This window comes from Lepidothrix coronata, unplaced genomic scaffold (genome assembly GCF_001604755.1).
Source record: "Lepidothrix coronata isolate B3197 unplaced genomic scaffold, Lepidothrix_coronata-1.0 Scaffold38, whole genome shotgun sequence".
NCBI lineage: Eukaryota > Metazoa > Chordata > Aves > Passeriformes > Pipridae > Lepidothrix > Lepidothrix coronata.
The window spans coordinates 1954091-1973925 of record NW_016690218.1 but is presented as its reverse complement, the minus strand read 5'-3'; the positions used below and the strand labels follow the sequence as shown (position 1 = coordinate 1973925).

The 19835-nt window shown below is 44.8% G+C and overlaps 2 protein-coding genes across 2 annotated transcripts in view; one reads left to right on the top strand and one right to left on the bottom strand.

Moving 5' to 3' along the window:
* The first annotated feature begins 1446 nt into the window (after nucleotides 1-1446).
* On the top strand, nucleotides 1447-4563 carry LOC108496308 (left-right determination factor 2-like). The gene is made up of 4 exons (XM_017812923.1): nucleotides 1447-1711; nucleotides 2630-2864; nucleotides 3668-3907; nucleotides 4224-4563. Exons 1-4 carry the CDS (start codon nucleotides 1447-1449, stop codon nucleotides 4561-4563), a joined length of 1080 nt encoding a protein of 359 aa, XP_017668412.1.
* Nucleotides 4564-12370: 7807 nt separating this feature from the next.
* The window catches only part of SDE2 (SDE2 telomere maintenance homolog), an 8430-nt gene continuing 965 nt past the window's right edge, over nucleotides 12371-19835 (bottom strand). Inside the window, exons 2-7 of the mRNA XM_017812954.1 lie at nucleotides 18438-18555; nucleotides 16695-16806; nucleotides 15991-16160; nucleotides 15167-15278; nucleotides 14099-14576; nucleotides 12371-12659 (exon numbers count right to left, since the gene is read on the bottom strand). Of these exons, the coding sequence (XP_017668443.1) occupies nucleotides 12441-12659; nucleotides 14099-14576; nucleotides 15167-15278; nucleotides 15991-16160; nucleotides 16695-16806; nucleotides 18438-18555 (1209 nt within the window). The 3' untranslated portion in view covers nucleotides 12371-12440. The remainder of the gene's footprint in view (nucleotides 12660-14098; nucleotides 14577-15166; nucleotides 15279-15990; nucleotides 16161-16694; nucleotides 16807-18437; nucleotides 18556-19835) is intronic.

Below are 19835 nucleotides of genomic sequence, written 5' to 3'. Positions count from 1 at the left end.
GTTTCTTAAAAGGTTGTAAAGACAAAGTGAGCTGTAATAGAAGTGTTTAGTGAGGCTCTTTCAGACGGTTTTATTGCCTTCCTCTGCTACAAAACAGGCTGCCTCGGCTGACACTTGTTTTAATGAGGGATGAACCACAACAGGAGTGCTTTTGTACAAGTTCATTACATTGAATCCTCCAGCCAGACTGTCCTCAGGGCACACCATTGGATGAAACTGGACCAGTTTTAAATCATTTACAGAGGTATAAAATCCAAAGGACCTCCGATGCTGAGGACATCTGTATGTGTGCTCAGGCATGTGACTGCTGGATAGGATGAGAACTTCAAGTGCCATGCTTCTTCGCACTTTTGTCGATCACATTCTATTTTTTCTATTCACTTCTCCTGGGATTGGTGTCAAAAATAGATTTCCACATCTTATGCCAGCAAAGGCCAGGGAAGAAAATGATGTGAGCTTAACGTTTAAAGGTTGACTTCAAGGCAAACATGCAGCCTCCCCATGCCAACCTCCAGGTCAGCTTCACTCTCCAGAGCCAGCATTCTATTATGGTTGTTAACAGCATCCAAAATACCAATATTCCTCATCCATCTTGCGAAAGAGTGTAGTGGTTTCTCATATTCACTGAAAGGTGATCTGCCTTTACATAAAGGCCTTCTTCTTCTAAGCACAAGTATTTACTAAAACCCACAGGAATCCATAAAGAATGATGGGACATTTTTCTAAAATGTCATGCCTGTACATCTTCCACCTTCTGTGATTCAGAAGCAGCATAAAAGGACATAAATCATTCAACTGCTGTGATTCACTGCCCTGATTCATACACTTGATACAAATATCCAGAGATCAAAGTGGTACCTCCTCCCTCCCTCTCCCCCTCCAAGATTTAAAAGATTTTTTTAATGCTTGCCATAAAAGTGGACTTCCAGCTAAACCTAAAGCTTCTCCTGATTGATATTGGCTATTTTAGGTAGCAAGTCTCCTGCAGTAAAAATTGACACTTCCTTTAAGAATCATATGGTGCAGTACCTAAAGCAACGTACTCTGCACATGTGTTTCCTCCCTTACCTAGTCTGAACAGAGGACACTGATAGCTCAGGGTGTTTCTGGGCAAACATTTACAGGGAATTAAAAAAAGATGGAAACTTCTCCCCTGTGAAGGAATCTGGGAGCCCCCCTATACCTTCTTGTATTAACTTTGCAGTAGATGAAGGTGTTAAACTGGCATGTGTCTACCAACAGGGGAGTGATCCTTTCAAGTCCTCTGCTTCATCCCCACTTGTGAAATTTGTTGTGCCAGTGGGACGAGGCTGGCTATAAAACCCCAGTGCAGGGGATCTCTGTCCAGCTCAGGCAGCCTGCCAGCACATCTCTGCTGAGAGCAGCCCCAGAGAGATCCCCCCTTCATCTCTGCCAGGCAGGCAGCTGCTTCGCTGACGGAGGAGGATGGACCTGAGGTACGCCTGGATGCTCTGCATGCTCTGCCTGGTCATCACGGTCCAAGCATTTACCCAGGAAGAGTTCAAGGAGGCGTTCCTGAAGCAGCTGGGGCTCTCTGAGATCCCTAAACTTCATAAGAGAGACTTGGTGGATCTGGTTATCCCAGATCACGTCAAGAACAAGTACATCTCCATGCTGAAGCGCCAGAGGGTGAAGCGCCGAGCTTTGCCCAGCCTGGCCGGCATCCTAAGGGGGATCCCTGGCAACGCAGGTAACGTTTCTGGCGTTGGGAGCGTCTAAAGCACTGTGCCGCTGGCAGGGGGAGCTGCCCACTCTCGCGGCCAGCCTCAGGATCGGCAAACCCACGGGGAGAATGAGGTTTGGGTTTGGCTCTAAAGCTCAGTTGGGTAGAAGAGGTGCATGTAACAGCACCTTAAAGATAAAAAAGCACTAGTAACTCCTTGCACCTGGAGAGGGAGTCCCACAGTCCTTGCAAAAGGCAGGCTGCTGTTGGAGCTTAATAGAAGAGGAAAGCCTTGGTACCCAGCAACAGTCTGGGCAGGTGGAAAAACGATTTAGAAAAATAAAGGCAGTAGAAACTGCAGAACTTGCAGGTTTGGGGTCAAATCTACAGCAAGTCCTATAACAGGAATCAATCTCTTTGAGGATGTTTTGCTTTCCCTCATCTGTTTTTTAGATTTTATTTTTTTTTTTGGCTGGGAGAAATATGAAGGAGGCAATCAGCTGTACAGACATCATGGTGTACAATGGTGGCTGTAGAAGGACACTTAGAGCTTATTTTGCTTTCAAAAGACATACATAGCACCCTGGGCAGCAAATGAAAATACTTTTTTATTTCAGGTGGTGCAATTTCCTGCTTTTATGCCCAGCACTGGCACAGAGATGCACACCTTTTGGGGTCTGCTCAATTTGGGGTCAAATTATGTAGGACATTTTATTCCTCCAGTTTGCAGAGAGACAGGAGAAGAATTAGGGTATTTGCAAGACATTGGATTCAAATATGCATTAGAAAAAGTGTGCTTAGTGGCTGGCTCTGCCACAAGGCTCGATGTGGGACCGTGGAAGAGGTGCGTTGTGATGATAATTGTGTATGAAATGTGCGGCCTTTGCTCATCAGGATGACAATGACAGGCCACCTTTTTTGTTCCCAACTGCACAGGTATGCCAGAAGTCCTCTACTCAGACACCACCACGCGCCAGAACCTGATCTTTGACATGGAGGGCAGAATACCTAAAAACAGCGAAGTCACAATGGCTGAACTAAAACTCTTCAAAAAGCCTCTGGACAGAGCAAACCTTCCTGCCAGGCAGTCTCACAGGCCTGTCTCCAATGCCAGAGTCAGTGTGTACTGGGTGCAACGGCAGCATGATGGTACCAACAGGACCTCTCTGATAGACTCCAGGTAAGAAAAGGCAGGACTCTAGTTATGGGCTACAGGTCCTCTGGGCTGGATTCGGGTATCATGTAGTTGTGGCTCAGGTCAGTCTGACAGGGTTACATCTGTAGAGTTAGGCTTTGTAGCCTCTAAACCCAGAATGAGTTTATAAGAGCAGATATTATGGTAAGGCTGCAGTATATGAAGATTCATTGCAATAATCTAGTTCTGTGTCAAATGATGCCATGTACTGCTAGGTGTTCCCCTCTAAAACCCTCCACCTTGTTCATTTCTCTCTCACTCTCTAACTCATGTGTGTTAGGCTGCTGGTATTCTTTCCATTGGTCATTTCATTATCTAGTCTAAATAAGTAAATTATGCAAAAAGCATCTGATTCTGTAGCCTCGAGCTCTGTGGAAGTTTTACACTCCCTGAAGGCATTTTCTGGGTGGGTAGAGACTTAAGTTCCTACTGCAGCTAGGACAGGAGCAGTGGGAGATAGTGGTGTTTAACAGGCTGTCATCACTAGTACTAAGGTTGCATGTAATCCTGCACCACCCTATTTCTGTTTGAGCATGAATGAATACCTTGACATGAGCATGCACAGAGGGTTTTATTTAGCCCTTCAGTGTCTGTTAGATACGTATACTTCTTTTTGAGGTGTCAGTTAATTTCTGTGGGTGCTTGCCCAGAGTGCTCAGCAAAAATGATCATGCAATCAAGGCATGTGACAATCTACAGGAAGCAAACTATTCTGCTGCAATAACAGCTCTGCAAGCCCAGGCTTTATCTGATGGGCTTTTCTCTAATGCCAAGCCCCTGTCGTGCAGGCTGGTTCCTATACGCGAGTCGGGCTGGAAGAACTTCGACGTGACACAGGCTGTGCATTACTGGCTGCGAAACAAGAGGCGGGAGCCAATGTTCCTGGAGGTCTGGATCGAAGGAGAGAGAGTGGGCAGCTATGCCTCAGAAATGGCCAAAGCCGTGCGTTTCACCTCTCAGGACCCCAAGGATAAAGCCCTAGGCAAACCTGAACTGGTGCTTTACACCCTCAACTTGGAAGACTATGAGTACGTATGAAGCCTGAATCTGTACTGTCTCTGAAGTAATTTTGCCCCTGAATTATTTTGTGTGCCAACCCAGGGTGGGCAACGCTTGTTCTCACATGTGTTAGTTAGAAAGTAGGAGTTAGAAAATTGCTGCTGAATCACCCCTCTCCTCTTCCCATATTTGTTGTCTGAATACTCAAACGAACCCTGAGCTTGGGCCAAGTTTCATCTCTCAGAGCCCATCTGTGCTATTAACAGGGGGGATTATTTGGATTATTTCCCCTGCTTCACCGTTTCCAGTTACAGCATCAGTTCTCATTTCTCCCTTGGTACGCAGGGGCCCCGGGGACTGCAGGGAGGAGGCGATGTTGGGGAAGTCCACCTGCTGCCGGCAGGAACACTACATCAGCTTCCGCGAGCTCTCCTGGGCGCGGTACTGGATCATCGAGCCGGCAGGGTACCAGGCTTACCGGTGCTCAGGGGGCTGCCTGCAGCCCCCCAGCCCCCTGTGGCACTTCGGCTACGAGGAGCGCACCTGCGCCGTGGCGGAGAGCTCCTCACTGCCCATGATGTACCTGGTCAAGAGGGGCAACCGCACCGAGATCGAAGCGGCCGAGTTTCCCAACATGATCGTCGAGAGGTGCAGCTGTGTCACGGATGGCATGGCACTGGTGTGAGAAGTGGGTGGCATGGGGTCTCACCCAGTCCCCCATTTCCCTGCTGGCCTGCCAAGAGCCACCCTGGCCCCCAACCCTGGGGCCGGTGATAAAGGTCCTGGGGGGGACATCTGCCTGCAAAGGTCAGCAGCAGCTGGGGCTGGGGCTCCCCCCGTGCCCTGCTACCCTGCAGAGAGGGTGCACTTGAAGGCGCTGTCCATACAGGTGGGCTCAGAGGACCATGCATCTTCACATATACCTGTGTAAGGGTACCTATGGAACCTAATGCTTCTCAGGGCCCCCTTGATGCTAGATAAATTTCACTGAATTTGGTGGAACTGTGTCCAAGTCATTTCAGTCTCCACCCTGGAGTATTGCAAACAGCTACAGGCAAAGGAACAGTGACCATCACCAGGTGAAAAAGTAATGCATGGGCTCAGCTTTTCATTCTTAGACTCCTGGGTTTAGCCCTTGTCTGTCCAAGTCATGTTTATGGTGAATTGCAGAGCAGAAGCACTTACATGTATATAATCTATACACACACACCTACACACATGGAGATAGTATATGAATATGTGTATGTATTGTCTACATTGTGGATATATACACATTGACTACATGCATATATGTACATATATGTACATAAAATGTTGTCTACAGCTAAAAGGGCATATATATATGTGTGTATGTATTGTATGCATATATACATATCTACACGTACATAAAATATTATCTGGAACTCAACAGTTTATATTTTTGGTGCCTGCACCGTGGGCTTAGCACAGTTTTAGGCAGAATTTAGAGTCCTGGAATCAACAGGAATATTAGGACTTAGGTTTGCTCTCAAGAGTAACAGTTTGTTTTTCTGATTCTGTATTACAGTTACTTCAATTTAGGGATATTTTCCAAGTCTTGTGTGCTTTCAAACTCAAGGAAATAATAAAATATAATTACTAAAGTAGCCATGTGTTTGCTTATATTTATTTTTAGGTCTAAAAATGGAGGGAAAAAATCTCTCAGTGTCCAGCTCTTATAAATATACACACAGTAACAGCTCTTCTCAGCTACTTATGTGATCCTACCTGCTTCTGGTAAAGCTTATCTACTCACATGGGCACTGGGACTGGGCTGAATCAGCAGGTGGAGCAAAGCCCGCACAGCCAGCACTTCTCCCTGAGCTGCTGTGGAGTTTAAGTCAACACTTGCTTTAAGAGAAAACCTAGAATCTTATCTGACAGCAAGAGGTGATACCGTCCCCTTGAGCTGCAGCAGTGCCAGAACCTGCAGGCTCAGCTGCAGCTGTAGTGCAGAAAGAGATGAGCTGCCTCCCAGCCTCTCCCTCCTCAGGAGAATATTTTAACTCCGTCCCTTCCTGATGGACATCTGACCAACACATCCCCCGGAGAAACACAATGATAATGTGGTTTAATCCCTTTTTGAACTGTTCTGAACTGCTGACCAGGGGCGAGACCAATGATTTCCACTTTCATGTCAGACTCCTCAATCCCAAAGCTACTGAGATACCAGCGGTTCTGGGGATGAAGTGATGGCTGCTGTCCATCTCTGTGGGTCTGTGGGATGTGGCCCCTGAGGCTCTGGCTGAACCCACTGCTGATAGAAGGACGCCAAAATGAGTTTGTCTGGCTAGACAGGATGGCCATGGACCAGGTGAAAAGGACCTGTTGGACTCTGCAGTGGCTTTGTGTCATTCATCAGGAAGGCTGAGATGTGAAGTGCTCCTGCTGCCCTGCAGGACCCCAGGTCTGAGGTCACCCAGGCATCCCTGCTGTCACCTTGGCCTATGGGTAGGCTGGCACCTTGCACTTGTGTAAATACCTGTGACAAAAGGCTTTAAGGGCAGAAAAAAAGGCAGAAGCACAGACTCACCATTCACCAGCACTGGGCTACAGCACCATGGATTATTGGAATCAGAATTGGATGTGCCCTAATGATCTCTGGTCATTTCCTTCTCATGACTATGTAACATCTATCTTAATGGCATTGGCATTCCTCTCCACCCAGATCGGGGCAGGGCATAGCCTGAAGGCCGTGAGATCATCTGTCACCAGGAAGAACAAAGCTGATGATTTAGCCACACACTGCTCCTGGGAAAGAAAGTGTTTGAGCTGGTTGCTACCTGAGGATGAAAAGCATTAACCCTGGCTCCTTTCCAACCTTCATCACTTCAATTCCAGACATCATCCATCCCCCAGCCCTGGAGAAATTCCAGCCAGTGCAACTGAGCCAAATCCTATGGGAAGTGGGGAGCAGAGTATCACAGCAGGGATGGACAGTGAGAACAGTGGGGTGGACAAGGCTGATCCCCTCCACCAGAATCCAGTACTGTGTCTGTCTCCCCTTGCTTTGCATCTGGCTCCCTTTGCTCTGGTGTCATGAGGACACAAGGTACATAAAACCTTGTGGGGGGGGAGAGGAGGAGGGGAGAGGATGGCCAGGGAGGCCTGGTTTTACTGTGAGGAGAACTGTGGGTGTTGCAGGGCAGAGACAGGATGCAAATCTGTGAGTGATGAACTGCTGCCAGCCCTTCTGCCAACATGGCTACTTATATTTATTGCTAGGGCAGCCACACAGATGTCACAGCACCTCTGCTAGGGCTAGTTTTTAGCCCACATTTGGATTGAAGCTCCCCACTTTTGGGGAGACAGGACACCACCCCTCTAAACTCTAGCTGGCTTTGCAGTGAATATGTTGCTGGCTCAGAGTTCAGGCTGATGCAGGGAAGGCTCCAGAGATTTCTACAGTGGAAACTCCTAGGCAGAAGGCTGTGGATGAAATACTGCCACACCTGAGGCTTCTTCAGACATCAGCCCGTGCTGCAGGAAATTATCTCCCAGCCTGTCGTTTTCAATCCAGGCTGCTTTTGCTGTGATACCTTCTGTGTGTTACTTGTATCAGTACAACTTATAACACATACAGAGGCTGCCAAGCTGTCATGTTCTCCTTTCCGGCTGAGCAGCACCACAGCCTCCAAGGAAAGGCAAAATGTGCCTTACGTACCTGGCAGCTGCGTGGTTCAGCATTAACTTTGATGCTGTATTGTAAAAAAATAAACGGAAGAGCAGTGCAGGGGCGTAACGAAAACATATAACCAGAAACGATTTCAAAAAATGTAAAGGTGTTTTAAGGCAAAACCAGCATTAAAACATTGGGCATCCTCCTGCACTACTGAAAGTGTACAGCCCTCTGGTGCTGCTCAAGGAGAAGGCGATGTGTGCTCTTCACATGAAGGACTCCAACAGCCCTGTTAGTCCCGCACTTAAAGTTGAACCCTTGTGTGAGTATCCACAGTGGCAGCACACCCGAGCTAAAGCTTATCACAAGTGTGAGCTCTGGCCAGCCTTTGTGGAACTGCTCACAAGATGATCTGTGAAGGCCTGCAATAGTCAGTGGAGCTGGACATGGGGTCAGAAGCTGGACCTATTGGTCTCAGGAAAGCTTTCTTTAAGAGCAAGGCTTGGGCATGCTAGCAGCACTTTCTCTCTCTGTTATCTTTTAGTTATCTTTTATCTCTATCCATTATCTCCATTTTAGGGGAGAGAACAAAAGTTTCAAGCCACATTAAATGCCACTGCTAGCAGGGCTATATTGCCCTGTCTGATGTTTCCACCGTTTCATTTGAACCAAGGCTGCTTTTCAGTTTTCTTTTCCGTGAGAAGTTGCAGCTTTTCCCTGCTGGCGAGACTTTATTTCCTCTCCCTCTCTTTTTTTTCCCCTTTGCATTTCACAGACTCCTTTCAGGAGTGTCTGACACTTTGCCTTTCAGGCCAGCCTTCTAATTGCCTGTAGAAGTGGAAAGTCAGATGCCCAATCCACATCCCGACAAAGGTGATAATCAGGGAACTCCTCTGGCTTTGGCTGGAAACAGCTGGAGGCTGGGAAAGGGGAACTCAGGACAAACAGAAAAGGTGGAGGGGAGGTACTGGGTGGCAGAGATCCTGCAGGACTTTGATATTTTTAGAAGACTTGAGCTCCTCTGTCCATTCCTGGAGCAGGTGCAGGACAGCAGCGTGCACAATGTCTGTGCATTTCAGAATAAAGCTGAATAAAAAGCCAATCATTGCTGCTGCCTCTGGCCTGTGTTCTGGGGGCACTCCAGAGCTGTTGGGGTGCCAGGGTTTCCTACAGTTAAACCTGCAGGTGCAGAATAGCTCAGAAACACCATGGTAGGAGATAAGTTATCTGGAGATACTGGGCACTGAAAGGTCATGTCAACAGTCCACAGCTCTTGGCACACTTTTTTGATAACTATTAAATCAGGGGGTTGGAGTTTTTTTAAAGCTATTAAGTAATCTTATTTTAAAGGTACTCCTAATGTTCATTTGGGGGGTTTTTTTTGCTTACAATTTTCCTTCTAATTTTCTCGGTGATGACAAATCTGCCCCTTTGCAAGCCCCTGTACCTGTATCCCCTTTGAAAGTCTGTTTTCTGTTTGTTGAAAACGAATGCAATCAATTTGTAATCACTACTTCTCAGGGGACTGCCAACTTCCAGCCCAGTGGTCAATAACTCAGTCACCCTTAGGAGGTCTCAGCTAGTTGCTGTATGCTGGGTATAATATCACACAGGCCAAAAGTTACCATCTGTAACCACCAGACACCATACAAATCATCTAGGTTGGAAAAGAATTCTGAGAGCATGGAGTCCAACCGTTAACCCAGCACTGCCAAGCCCACCACTAAACCATGGCCCCAAGTGCCACTTATACACAGTTTTTGAGTACCTTCCAGGGATGGCGACTCAACCACTTCCCTGGGCAGCTCATCCATGTTTTCACTGAGATGTGTAGTGTTTCCAGCAGATGTTTCACAAGCCAGATGGCTCCTTAAAGACTGCTCTTCTTTCCTTACAGCCCAGGCATGTCTTTTAAGAGCTTCTTGCTCCTTTTTGTGCTCCAGGTTTTGTCCAAATTCCTGATTCCCTGTGCCTGGTTAGAGGCACACAGCAAATGCAGAAGGGAGAAGCAGGACAAGGCAGCATGCGCGTTCAGGCCACTGGGACATTTCCCAAGCAGGCACAGCTGCTGGCTCTAAACCCAGACTAACCATCCTGGATTAGCCAGCCCCTGCCCAGCCTCCAGCAGTGTAGGAAAGCAGCAGTGCCTGCCCATCCCCTCCTCAGCAGATGGAGGAGGCCAGAGCAGTTGTCACCTCTCTACCTTCAGGTTCCATTTGGCATGTTAATCTGCAAAGCCCCTCTTACTGCTCAGCTGTAACCAAAGAAAAGCCAGCTGAGGTGGCTGTTTTAACTAACAGGGGTGCAGTCATTACCATCTCCTGTTAAATGCCTCAGAGGAAGCTTTCAAATTTAAAAATAGCACCTTCCTAAGAATAGGCATTGCTACAAACAAACCTTTCAAATGTCAACGTTCTCCAGAAAGCAGAATCTTGGATAAGAATTAGTTTTGGGGGGATTACGAGGATTAATTGTGACCGTTTCTGGCATAAGCAGAATGACATAAACGTGACCCAATATCCCTGCTCCGCAGCGGCACCGTGTGCCTACGGCCCATGCAACAAAGCCATGGCTTCGGGTCAGAAGCTCTGTGCAGAGACCTGAGGGTTTGCAGCGATGCTGGAGCTGGACACATCCTCCGCGTTAGCTCAGTGCCACCTACAGCAGCAAGTGCAGAAGCTCTCGCACTCGGCAAGCCAAAGGGAACAATTCCCGCACACTCCAGCAGGTGGCGGGTAGGTCAAAACGCTTAAGTGTTTTTTAGTAACTCGTTTATTAGGACCATACAGGTGAGGACAATGGGAAAGAAACCTTTTAGTTGAAGGCCGGCACCTATTGTGTCTGCTGGTGATGATCTTTCTAAACCCTCACAAGTTACTTCTCTCTGTGACCTGCCCCGTCCCCTGCTATGTTTTGCATATTAGATGTACTTATCTTTCTTTCAAGGGAAGAAATGGATCCATATGAAGTGAGGAAAAGCCCCCCCTTAGGTTTGTGCCAGTGTTTTCACTAATTACTTCTTTTCAGTCAGTAACTCTGAAATGCCAGTGAAACACAGGCAGTGCTCTAGATCTTCTAGACGGTTGAAATAAATGCATTTAAAATGACACTTCAAAAGAATTCTGTAAATCACACCACTTGCTTGTTGGGGAAGTGTTTGTGTGGGAGCACGAACCTTTTCTCCAGGAAGATGTTCACAGTTTTGGTGCATTTACAACCAGAAACATCTTTGAAATCTAAAGCTGCATTAATCCTTGGGAAAAGAAAGACACCGGCAGGGTGCTGCAAACTCTGCATTATCCTCTGGCCCTGGACTAGAAAGATCACCTCTATTCTGAGGCCGTTCTGTCCTGTGGAAATAGCCCATATAACATTGGAACCGTTTGTTTATATATTTCTTTTAACTGTTGGCTTTTCTGTTCTTGTCCAAATTCTTAAGAAACCTTTAAGCACTTCACCTACTTATTTCTCTTCTGCTGACAGATCAGTCTGAGCCCTGTTTGTTGTCCAGTTGTTTTCCAGTTGCCCTAAGGGCACACAGAAGTCCAGAATTGCCTTATGGCTCTCTAGACACAGTAGACACAGTATTGCTCCAGGCTAATCCTTCAGGTGGGCATAGCCCAGAGCAAGTGCTTGCTCCTGTTTAGCTCGGCAGGAGCTAAACAATTCCCAAATAAATGTGCCAAAGGGTGGAGCTAGCTCAAGGTGCACCTATTGTCCTTTAAGACAGATGTAGAGTATTTCTTTTAATTCTGGCACTACTGAACACACAGTTGACCAAATAAAGTGTTTGGTACTACCACTGGCTTAAAATATTCCAGTCCTCCTTCACGAACCAGCGTTTATTCCCTACTTTATGTAATGCTGCTTCAGTTGTGCTGGCACAAATTTGCTAGAGCCACATCATATGCCCCATCAGGGAACTTAACCAGGCTTAACCAGGAACCCACAACAAAAAAAGACAACTAGGTGACGCAAGGGGTAGGCTGGGAAATGGCCGTGTCACTGCAGCTGAGGCAAGAGCACGATTGCAGTGAGGGGAAATAACTTGGCCAAGAGCTGTTGTCAGAACATGTCATTAAAATGGCCCGTTCATTTTTGGCCCACGCTACCCCTGCCATGCTACAGAGGAGCTCAAGTGCGTGTTCACAGAGCTGAAGGCCCTCCCGACCCAGGCACTGTAGGAGAGCTTTAAGAGAACTGGCAGTAAGCACACAAAGGTTTGCCACCCAAGCAGGGACTGCTGCCGGCATACGACATTCCCAGCTGATGAATTTACACCAGCAAAACCTCATCATGCCAAGGTGACCTCCCAGGCACCCTTCATTCCAGTTTCCTGATGAAACACATTCAGTAAACAAACCTATTTCCTTTCTATCCAGGGTCCACTTGTCCTGTCACAACCCCCATGAGATGTGATTAGCAGAACCTCCAAGTCTCTCTCATCCCTCTCTCTCCTTTTACCCCCTAAATTTTCTAAGACTCCCTTATAGATTAAACTGTCAGCCATGTCACATGCTTTACCTCCACCAAACATTTTCTTACCACCATTTGCAGCACTTAAGTCACTGCTCATCATATAAACCAGATTTTACTAACGATAAGCTGCAAACTGCTAAGTACATTCCTTTTGGATCCCATACCTAGGTAAACAGAGAACAGTTTAAATGTGCTTTAACAATTTAGCCCTTAAGTCCTACAGTTTATATTTTCAGAACACTGTGTCAAACAGATCCACAAGAGCTGGGTCTGTGTATGATGATACATTTAGCACCTGCCCATGCTTTTCGTAACTCCTTGGGATGCTAATGAAGCTTATCTTGTGGATGTGAATTCACAAGCTGGGGATACTCAATTGAAAGGATACCAAGAACTTTTATTTAATGACATCAAATACACATGCAAAAAGGTAAACGGTCTCAAATCTAACCAGCAGTTTTCCCTTTAGAGGGCTTTGCAAATAGGGATGGCTTGATCTGATCTCTAGACAGACCTCTCACTGAGAATAGCCTTGCTGCTCTTTCCTTCAAAGTGCCTCCACATTTCAGTCCTAAAGCCATCAATCCCATCTTCAGCTTATCTAAACCCAGGGCTTCCAATTCAGCAGCAGAGTTGAACGCCAGTAGGTCTATCGGTTCCACCTCCTGCAAAGAGAAAAACATGCAAGAGAAATGAGAGTTCCAAAAGCATTTGGACAACGTGCTCAGGCACACGGTATGACTCTTGTGCAGGGCCAGGAGTTGGACTTCGATGATCCTTGTGGGTCCCTTCCAGCTCAGGAGATTTCATGATTCTACAATTATCCCCAGGAAAGTTCACTACTCCCAAGAAAGCTGAATTAAAAACAGCCTACCATCCTGCATAGCAGTTCAGTAACTTAACCTTGACTTTCAGAGGCCTGGTAAAGCTAATAGCTTCTTTTTAGCCTGATGCAGAATACAACCAATAAGCCTCCAGCAGGAGCAGGAAGGAGGATGAACAGTTATATCTAACATAGTTACACTGTAATTAAAGGAATAGATATAAAAGCACCTCTTTTTAGTAAGACTAACCCAAAAAACAAGTTCTGAAGTTCACACCTCATCCTGCCACAAAAAAAAAAAAAGAATTAAAATTTCATCTTAAAAGGAAATTAGCATATTTGCTAATTAATTGAGGGCAAAAGGGACCTCTACAGACTCTGTAGTCCAAACCTGGGGCCCTGGATAATTCAAAAGCCAGATTTTACTAACATGCTAAACACTAATACCAAACACTAACACACTAAAAAGGACATCAAAATCTATGCTCACTTCATTCAATACTTGAAAGCACAGATTAGTCTTATGGTATGTATCAAAGATCCCAGAGCAAGTAATACCATCACTGGGAATGAGACCACTCTGTTATGTGCTCAGCAAAAGCAATTCTCACCAGCAGAACTAGAACCTCTGTCCTGCTAAGCATACAAAAAAATGACTGGTTGTCTCATTATTCTCACCCTACTTAAAAAAAAAAAAATAAAATCATCAAGGACTCCTATAAAAATATTTCCACCTGCAATAACAATCTGCCACAGCATTGGTGGAGTTTCCTGTTTTAAGAATAGAAAGTCTCGCAAATACTGAGCAAAAGGTAAACAGTGAAGAATGGTAAACATCCTGTATAAAATCTGCCAGCTCTAACAGTACAGTAGATGACAAAGTTCTAATTGATCAGGTTACATTCTTGGTCTTTTTTCCATTGAACTGTATTAAACTTTCACATATGAGAAATCAGTCATTGGCAGCTGATGGCAGACTTTCTGCTCAAGCTGAAAGAAGGCAGAAAATCCAAGCATCTCCCTAGCCTGGAAAAAAAAAAAAGCCATACTTTGTTTTATTGCTAGAACAAATCTAGATTCATTACCCCCAAAAATCTTTATTAGTAATGTTATGCAAGGAGCAATGAACCACAAGTATTGGCACCCTTTACTGCCAAGGATCACTTGGGCTTTCATCAGTCCAGCAGGAAAAGCTTCATTGCTGTAGGTGAAACTTATTTGCTTCCTCAGCTGTAAAAGCAGCTGAAGAAAGACATATGTTTTGTACAGCTTCATACTTACTGTGCTCTGTAACTGGTTTGTTTCCTGTGCCTTAGAAGAAACATTTTCTAGTTCCTCTTGTTTCTGAGCTTGGGTCACTTCTTTCTCTTCTTGGGCCTCTTCCTTCGGGGGCTTTGTCATTTTACTGTTTTCTTCAGCCGGAATTTCGGTCTGCCCACCTGTGCACATCTCTCTTTTTACATCTCTTCCAGTACCTTCTGGCTGCTCCAGTGGTTTCTCAGTTGCACTGGTAGATGGACTACCCTCTTCTGAAGCAGAAGCTGCACTGGTAGCTGGACTATCTTCTTCTGAAGCAGAAGCTGCGCTGGTGGAAGGACTATCCTCTGCTGAAGCCACAGCGCTGCTTGAACATTCATCTGAATTTCCAACATTTTCATTGTATCTGCTGCCTGACAGACAACTTCTGTCAGATGTACAAGGGGATTCATCTTTGTTGTCATCCTCACAGCCTGAATTGTTGGCATCATCCAATCCCAGCCTGGCACGGGGAGTATGTTACAAGTTAACACACACCTATTTTAACTTTTTTTTTTTTAGAGTAATTTATTTAATTGTCATGTTTCTCTTTTCAAAGAGATATAGAGAACTAACAGTTATTTAGAATAGTTTAGTTAGAGGAAGAGCTGCTGATGTTGCACAAGACATAAGTACCCCCAAAACAGATATCTCTTTACAGCATTCCCAATACAGAAATGACTGGAATCACTGGCTTCTCTTTCATGTTACATTAGGTTAAAGATGCCAGGAAAAAAAATCTTTAAAGTTCATTGTAAATTTAATTCATTAATGAAAAAAACAGGACAATGGGAAGCAGTAGAATATAACCATATTAGAAGGGGAGGTGGACAAAAGTGCCTATTTTTGCAAATAAAGTTTGTCTGCTCCAGCTGGGACAGAATTATAGGAACACAGAAATGTTTATTTTCAGTTCTTTGATTTAATCAGTTTGATTTGTTATTCCTATTTCAGTCTACATCTCAGATTTGAATCTGCTTACTTGTACCTATCTAACCTTTCATCCTGCTGAAGGCTTGAGACGTGAGTATAGAACCAAGGCATAACACTTACCAAAGACATTTTCTTTTTTCAGATTTTGTTCCACTTTTTCCAGGTTCACCGGGACGTTTCCGACTCTTGCCACTTTCTGATGAGACTGCTTTGCTGGCAATAACCTGCAACCCTTCAAAACAAAATTGAAAGTCTCCTTCATCAGTGCACAATTCCTATATGTTGTAAATTTCAGGTTTCATTTCAGATGAAGTTTAAAACACCAATGGAAAAGAATCACTACTGGTGCACATTCGTGAAGACTCAAAGCTTCATAATAACCTCAGCAGCAGCAAAAGCTTTCCTACATGGACCTACTAAGGCACAGAGTCAATTAAAATTGGATTCCTGAACTCTCACGTTCTACATCCCATTCAGCCTCAGTTTCACCATCTAGCTGCCAACAAGGGAACAATCCGTGGATAAATAAAGTAACTACAAAAACCAGGAAGTGAAACAAGGTATTTTGTAGCTGGATTCAATATCTAGTTTTTATGTAAGACCCACTTATAGTTTCATCATTTTACTGAAACTGATAATGTAATTCTTAAAGTTCAACACCATCTTCACAGAATTTGACTCTTATCATGAGATGACACTTGCACAGCAAGATGAAGCATCGCTTGTTTTACGTTACACTGTTCAATTCAATTTAAGAGAGACTGCAGACAAAGAGGAAAAACTAAGTCAAGCAAATTTTACTGAATCTTAAAACTTTCTTCAACTGGAAGAGTTACCATCAGCAATTTATTTTTTTTTTTAAGTTTTCATGCTGGAGTGAGGCTAGAGAGACTGTCAGTTTGCTCTATGTTTTGAGGACAGAAAGCGAGGCCAAGCTGCAGTACCTATACGGATGGACTCCTCCTGCCGCTCTGCCATCTCACGGTACTGCCGCTCATACTCCGGGTCTGTGAACGTGTGCCGTGGCTCCGCCAGCTTCCGCTGCAGCCTTTCCAAGCGCCTTTGCTCCTTTTCTGCTTCCCTCTCTGCCTGCTTCTTCACCCATTCAGCCATCCTGCAGGCGACAGAACCATGAAAATGAGTGTTTCCAGCATTTAATGTAATGCCAGTTGGTTGCTTTGCATTTACTGAATGCTTTCACCACCCGCTATGATGGAGACAACGGGAAAAGTCAAGTAACAATGTTCAGGGGAACTACTGAAGGAACAGACAGAGATTCTGCGACAGAGAAGAAAGCAGAGTTTATTTTGAAAACCAGAAACAGCAGTAAGGTCACATATCCCCAATATGTGCTCTTGCAGCTTCGGGGAGAACTGTGAGAATTCCAGATGAGGAATCCAAGAGGTGCAGAGCAGTCTCTCAGAAGCAGGCTGCAGTACAATCACATCTATTTTGCAATAATAGAACTACAGTCAGGAGAGTCCTGTTGGCTTCCAGTCCATCTGCACTAAAGATTTCACTTTTGCTCTTTCTAGTATTCAAAGTACCATTTCACTGCTACAACAGCCTGTCATTTGACCTCTTTTGTTAACAGTGAACTACAGGGTCAGGTTATTTTATAATTCCAGCTTCCAAGAAAATGCCTTACGCTTTTTCATGATTGACATCTCGAAGTCTCCTTCCACTGAGATCTCGGCAAGCCTCTCTGTTTGTTGTCTTCTCAATTTGAGCACCAAGGGCTCGCAGCATCGACCCAAACCCTTACAGAGGGAAAAGTAATCAAGAATTAGCTAAACAGAAACAGAAGGATATGAGCTAGCACACAACAAAAGAATTAATTATGGAAAAAGAATATAGTTAATTCAACGCTCTCCTCTCCCTCGATGTAACTGAAGGGAGAGTTAAAAGCTGCCACATGTTGGAGAACTGTCATTGGCTGAAATGCTGAAGCACTAAGGGAAAACAAAGGTACCCAGTGTTTACCAATCACCTGGGTTTTGTGCTCCTGGTGTCACACCAGAAAGACTTCAGATTTACTAGAACCGGTGCAACACTTCTAACAGGAAGGCCTATTTCTGGGCTCCCTCAGCAAAATGGTTTGAAACCTTTTTCACCCCAAATTAACACTTTTGTGTCCTTTCTAATTTAGCCAGAATGTACCTTCCCCCCACAAGACCCTTTAGCCCCACCAAGCTTAAATCACCTTTTAAAAACCTAACAAAAAATAAAATAGCTTTTTTTAGCAGATAACCTTACCTGCTTCATCAAGATGATTGTTATGCACAAAGTTATTCTGGAGAGCCCCTCAAAACTGATTTCTATACACTCCTCAGCCACTAATTACTCAAAGGCAAGACCACTACTTTTTCTCACTCAGCATCACCTTATGCTGTCTCCAGCTGGATAAAGACCCTTGTTTACCAGGCTCAAAGAAACACAGTGTGGATTAATAGCAATACAATCCTTCATGCAATTGCAAAGTGCCAAGCATCATTTTTTTAACTGGAAGATGAACAAATCTACAATGTCAGTGCCCTAAAATGACATCTAAGGAGTGTTATAAAGAGTAACCAAGGCAGACAGTCTACTGTATCATGAGGCAAAAAAAATATTGCCTTCAGCTAATAAACCCAATTGTTGCCACTAGTGAGGAAAATTTTGTAGCTCATGAAACATGCTACTGAAGAACGTGGACCAAGCTGCAACGCCCAGTCAGGTATGTTCCCAAAAATCAGCAGCAATGCATTCACTAAGATTTTGAGAACTACATTCAAAAAGCAAACATATTGACTCCAACTACACTCAAATATTCTGCAAAGCTTCTTTCACCCCTCAGGTTCCATTTTAGGGAATGTCCACAATGTCGGTGGCCATGTTAATACACACCTTCAGTAACACACTTAAAATATTTTGTCAATTCAAGGTATCTAGCTTAGATTGAATTCTTTAGTTCTTCAGCTACTGAGATCTTGGCACTTATGTGTTTTTTAAAATAAGAGAAGAAAGTCAATTAGGTTATATAACATAGCCAAATCACAGACTATTTGTACCTGAAACATTTGTCCTAAGAAACTATGGATGAAACAGGATCCTAAGATAACAGGTCCTTTTCAACAGTTTCAACTCTGAAGTCACTTTGGTGCATGATACAGATTTCTAATAGACCTAAGCTGAACAGGGATGTGAAGAAGACCTGAACTGCAGCTTCCCTGGTCAATTCTCAGCTTTCCATGTGCACTTTGGTTTCAGCTCAGAGACATTATATCACAGTCACACACACAACAAGAGATCTGGTAGTATATGAGAACTCCTGCTACCAGCATAGACTATGGCAGAGCAGAATTTTTTCAACCTAAGAATCTAATCAGTAGCAAGCAGTTAAAGAACAAACCTCCTTTTCCACCACAAAGTCTTGGCTCCAGACTATAAACAGCTCCACTTTGCAACACATCTTCATCACTGGCCAGTCGCCCGTTACACTTCACATACAAGTTTTCTTCAGGAATGTTCTAAAAGAAACAGATAATTGAGTTATATCATCAACTAAAAATGAAACATTCTGACAAAGAAAATCATTAGGCAGTGATGTTTTCTTCCTTCATCCAGGAACAGCAGGGAGAGCAAAATCAGACAATTTTAAAAGCATGACCATTCTCTATGGTGCTTGTTTTAATTCCTGTTTACCAAATGACTGAATACAGTCTAAATCAGCTTGTAAACGTGAAAGTGGAAAAGCTGTGCTATGGGAAAAATTCAGAAACAACCTGTGATGAACTGACCATAACCCCCATTCTCTGTCCTCCTGTGCCACGGGGGGGGAAGGAGGTAGAGCCTGCGGAAAGTGGGAGGGGTGGGGGGGGGAAATGTTTTTAGGATTTGTTTTACCTCTCATTACCCTGCTCTGATTTTGACTAGTAAAAAATTCAGTTAATTCCCCCACGTCAAGTCTGTTTTGCCCACGACAGGAGTTGATGAGTGATCTATCCCTGCCTTTATCTCGACACATGAACTTTTAGTTGTATTTTCTCTCCCCTGTCCAGCTGAGGAGGGGAGTGATAGAGCGGCTTTGGTGGGTGCCTGGCCTCCAGACAGGGTCAACCCGCCACCATGTGCACACATATATATATATATATATAATATGTATGTATGTATCATCATCATCATCATCATGGCTGGGCTTTGTGAACGAAGATTTGGGGAGGGCTCTACCCACGTTTGTTGCAAGTGCGTTGGTGGCTGAAAAGGCCAATACGAGATAGACATGTCCAGTTGTAAAAGGCACAGCAGAAAGACTCCTTAGGTGGTATATTCTGCAAGGCACGATTCTTTCTGCATTGTCTTTTCTCCTCAAGGGTGATCCTGCGTGCTTTCTCAAAAGCATCAGCAGCGTTATAGATGGTGTGTCTCCAGACCTCCTGATTGGAGGCCAGAGTAGACCAGTTATGTTGATCAACATGGCCAAGGGTGAGATGTTGTTTTAGGGAGTCCTTGTATTTCTTCGAGGCTCCTCTCTTGCGGCAGCCGGTGGCAAGTTCACCATAAAGCAAGATTTTAGGGAGGCGGTGGTCCTTGATCCTGGAGACGTGCCCTGCCCAACACAGCTGTGTTCTCAGCAACATGGCCTCAATACTTGTGACTGCTGCTTGTTCTAGAACAGATGTATTGGTCACATAATCTGACCAGTGGATGTTTAGGATTGTGCAGAGACAGCGTTGATGGAAGCGTTCTAGGAGACACAGGTGGTGGCGGTAGGTGACCCATGATTCAGATCCATATAAGATCCATTCTC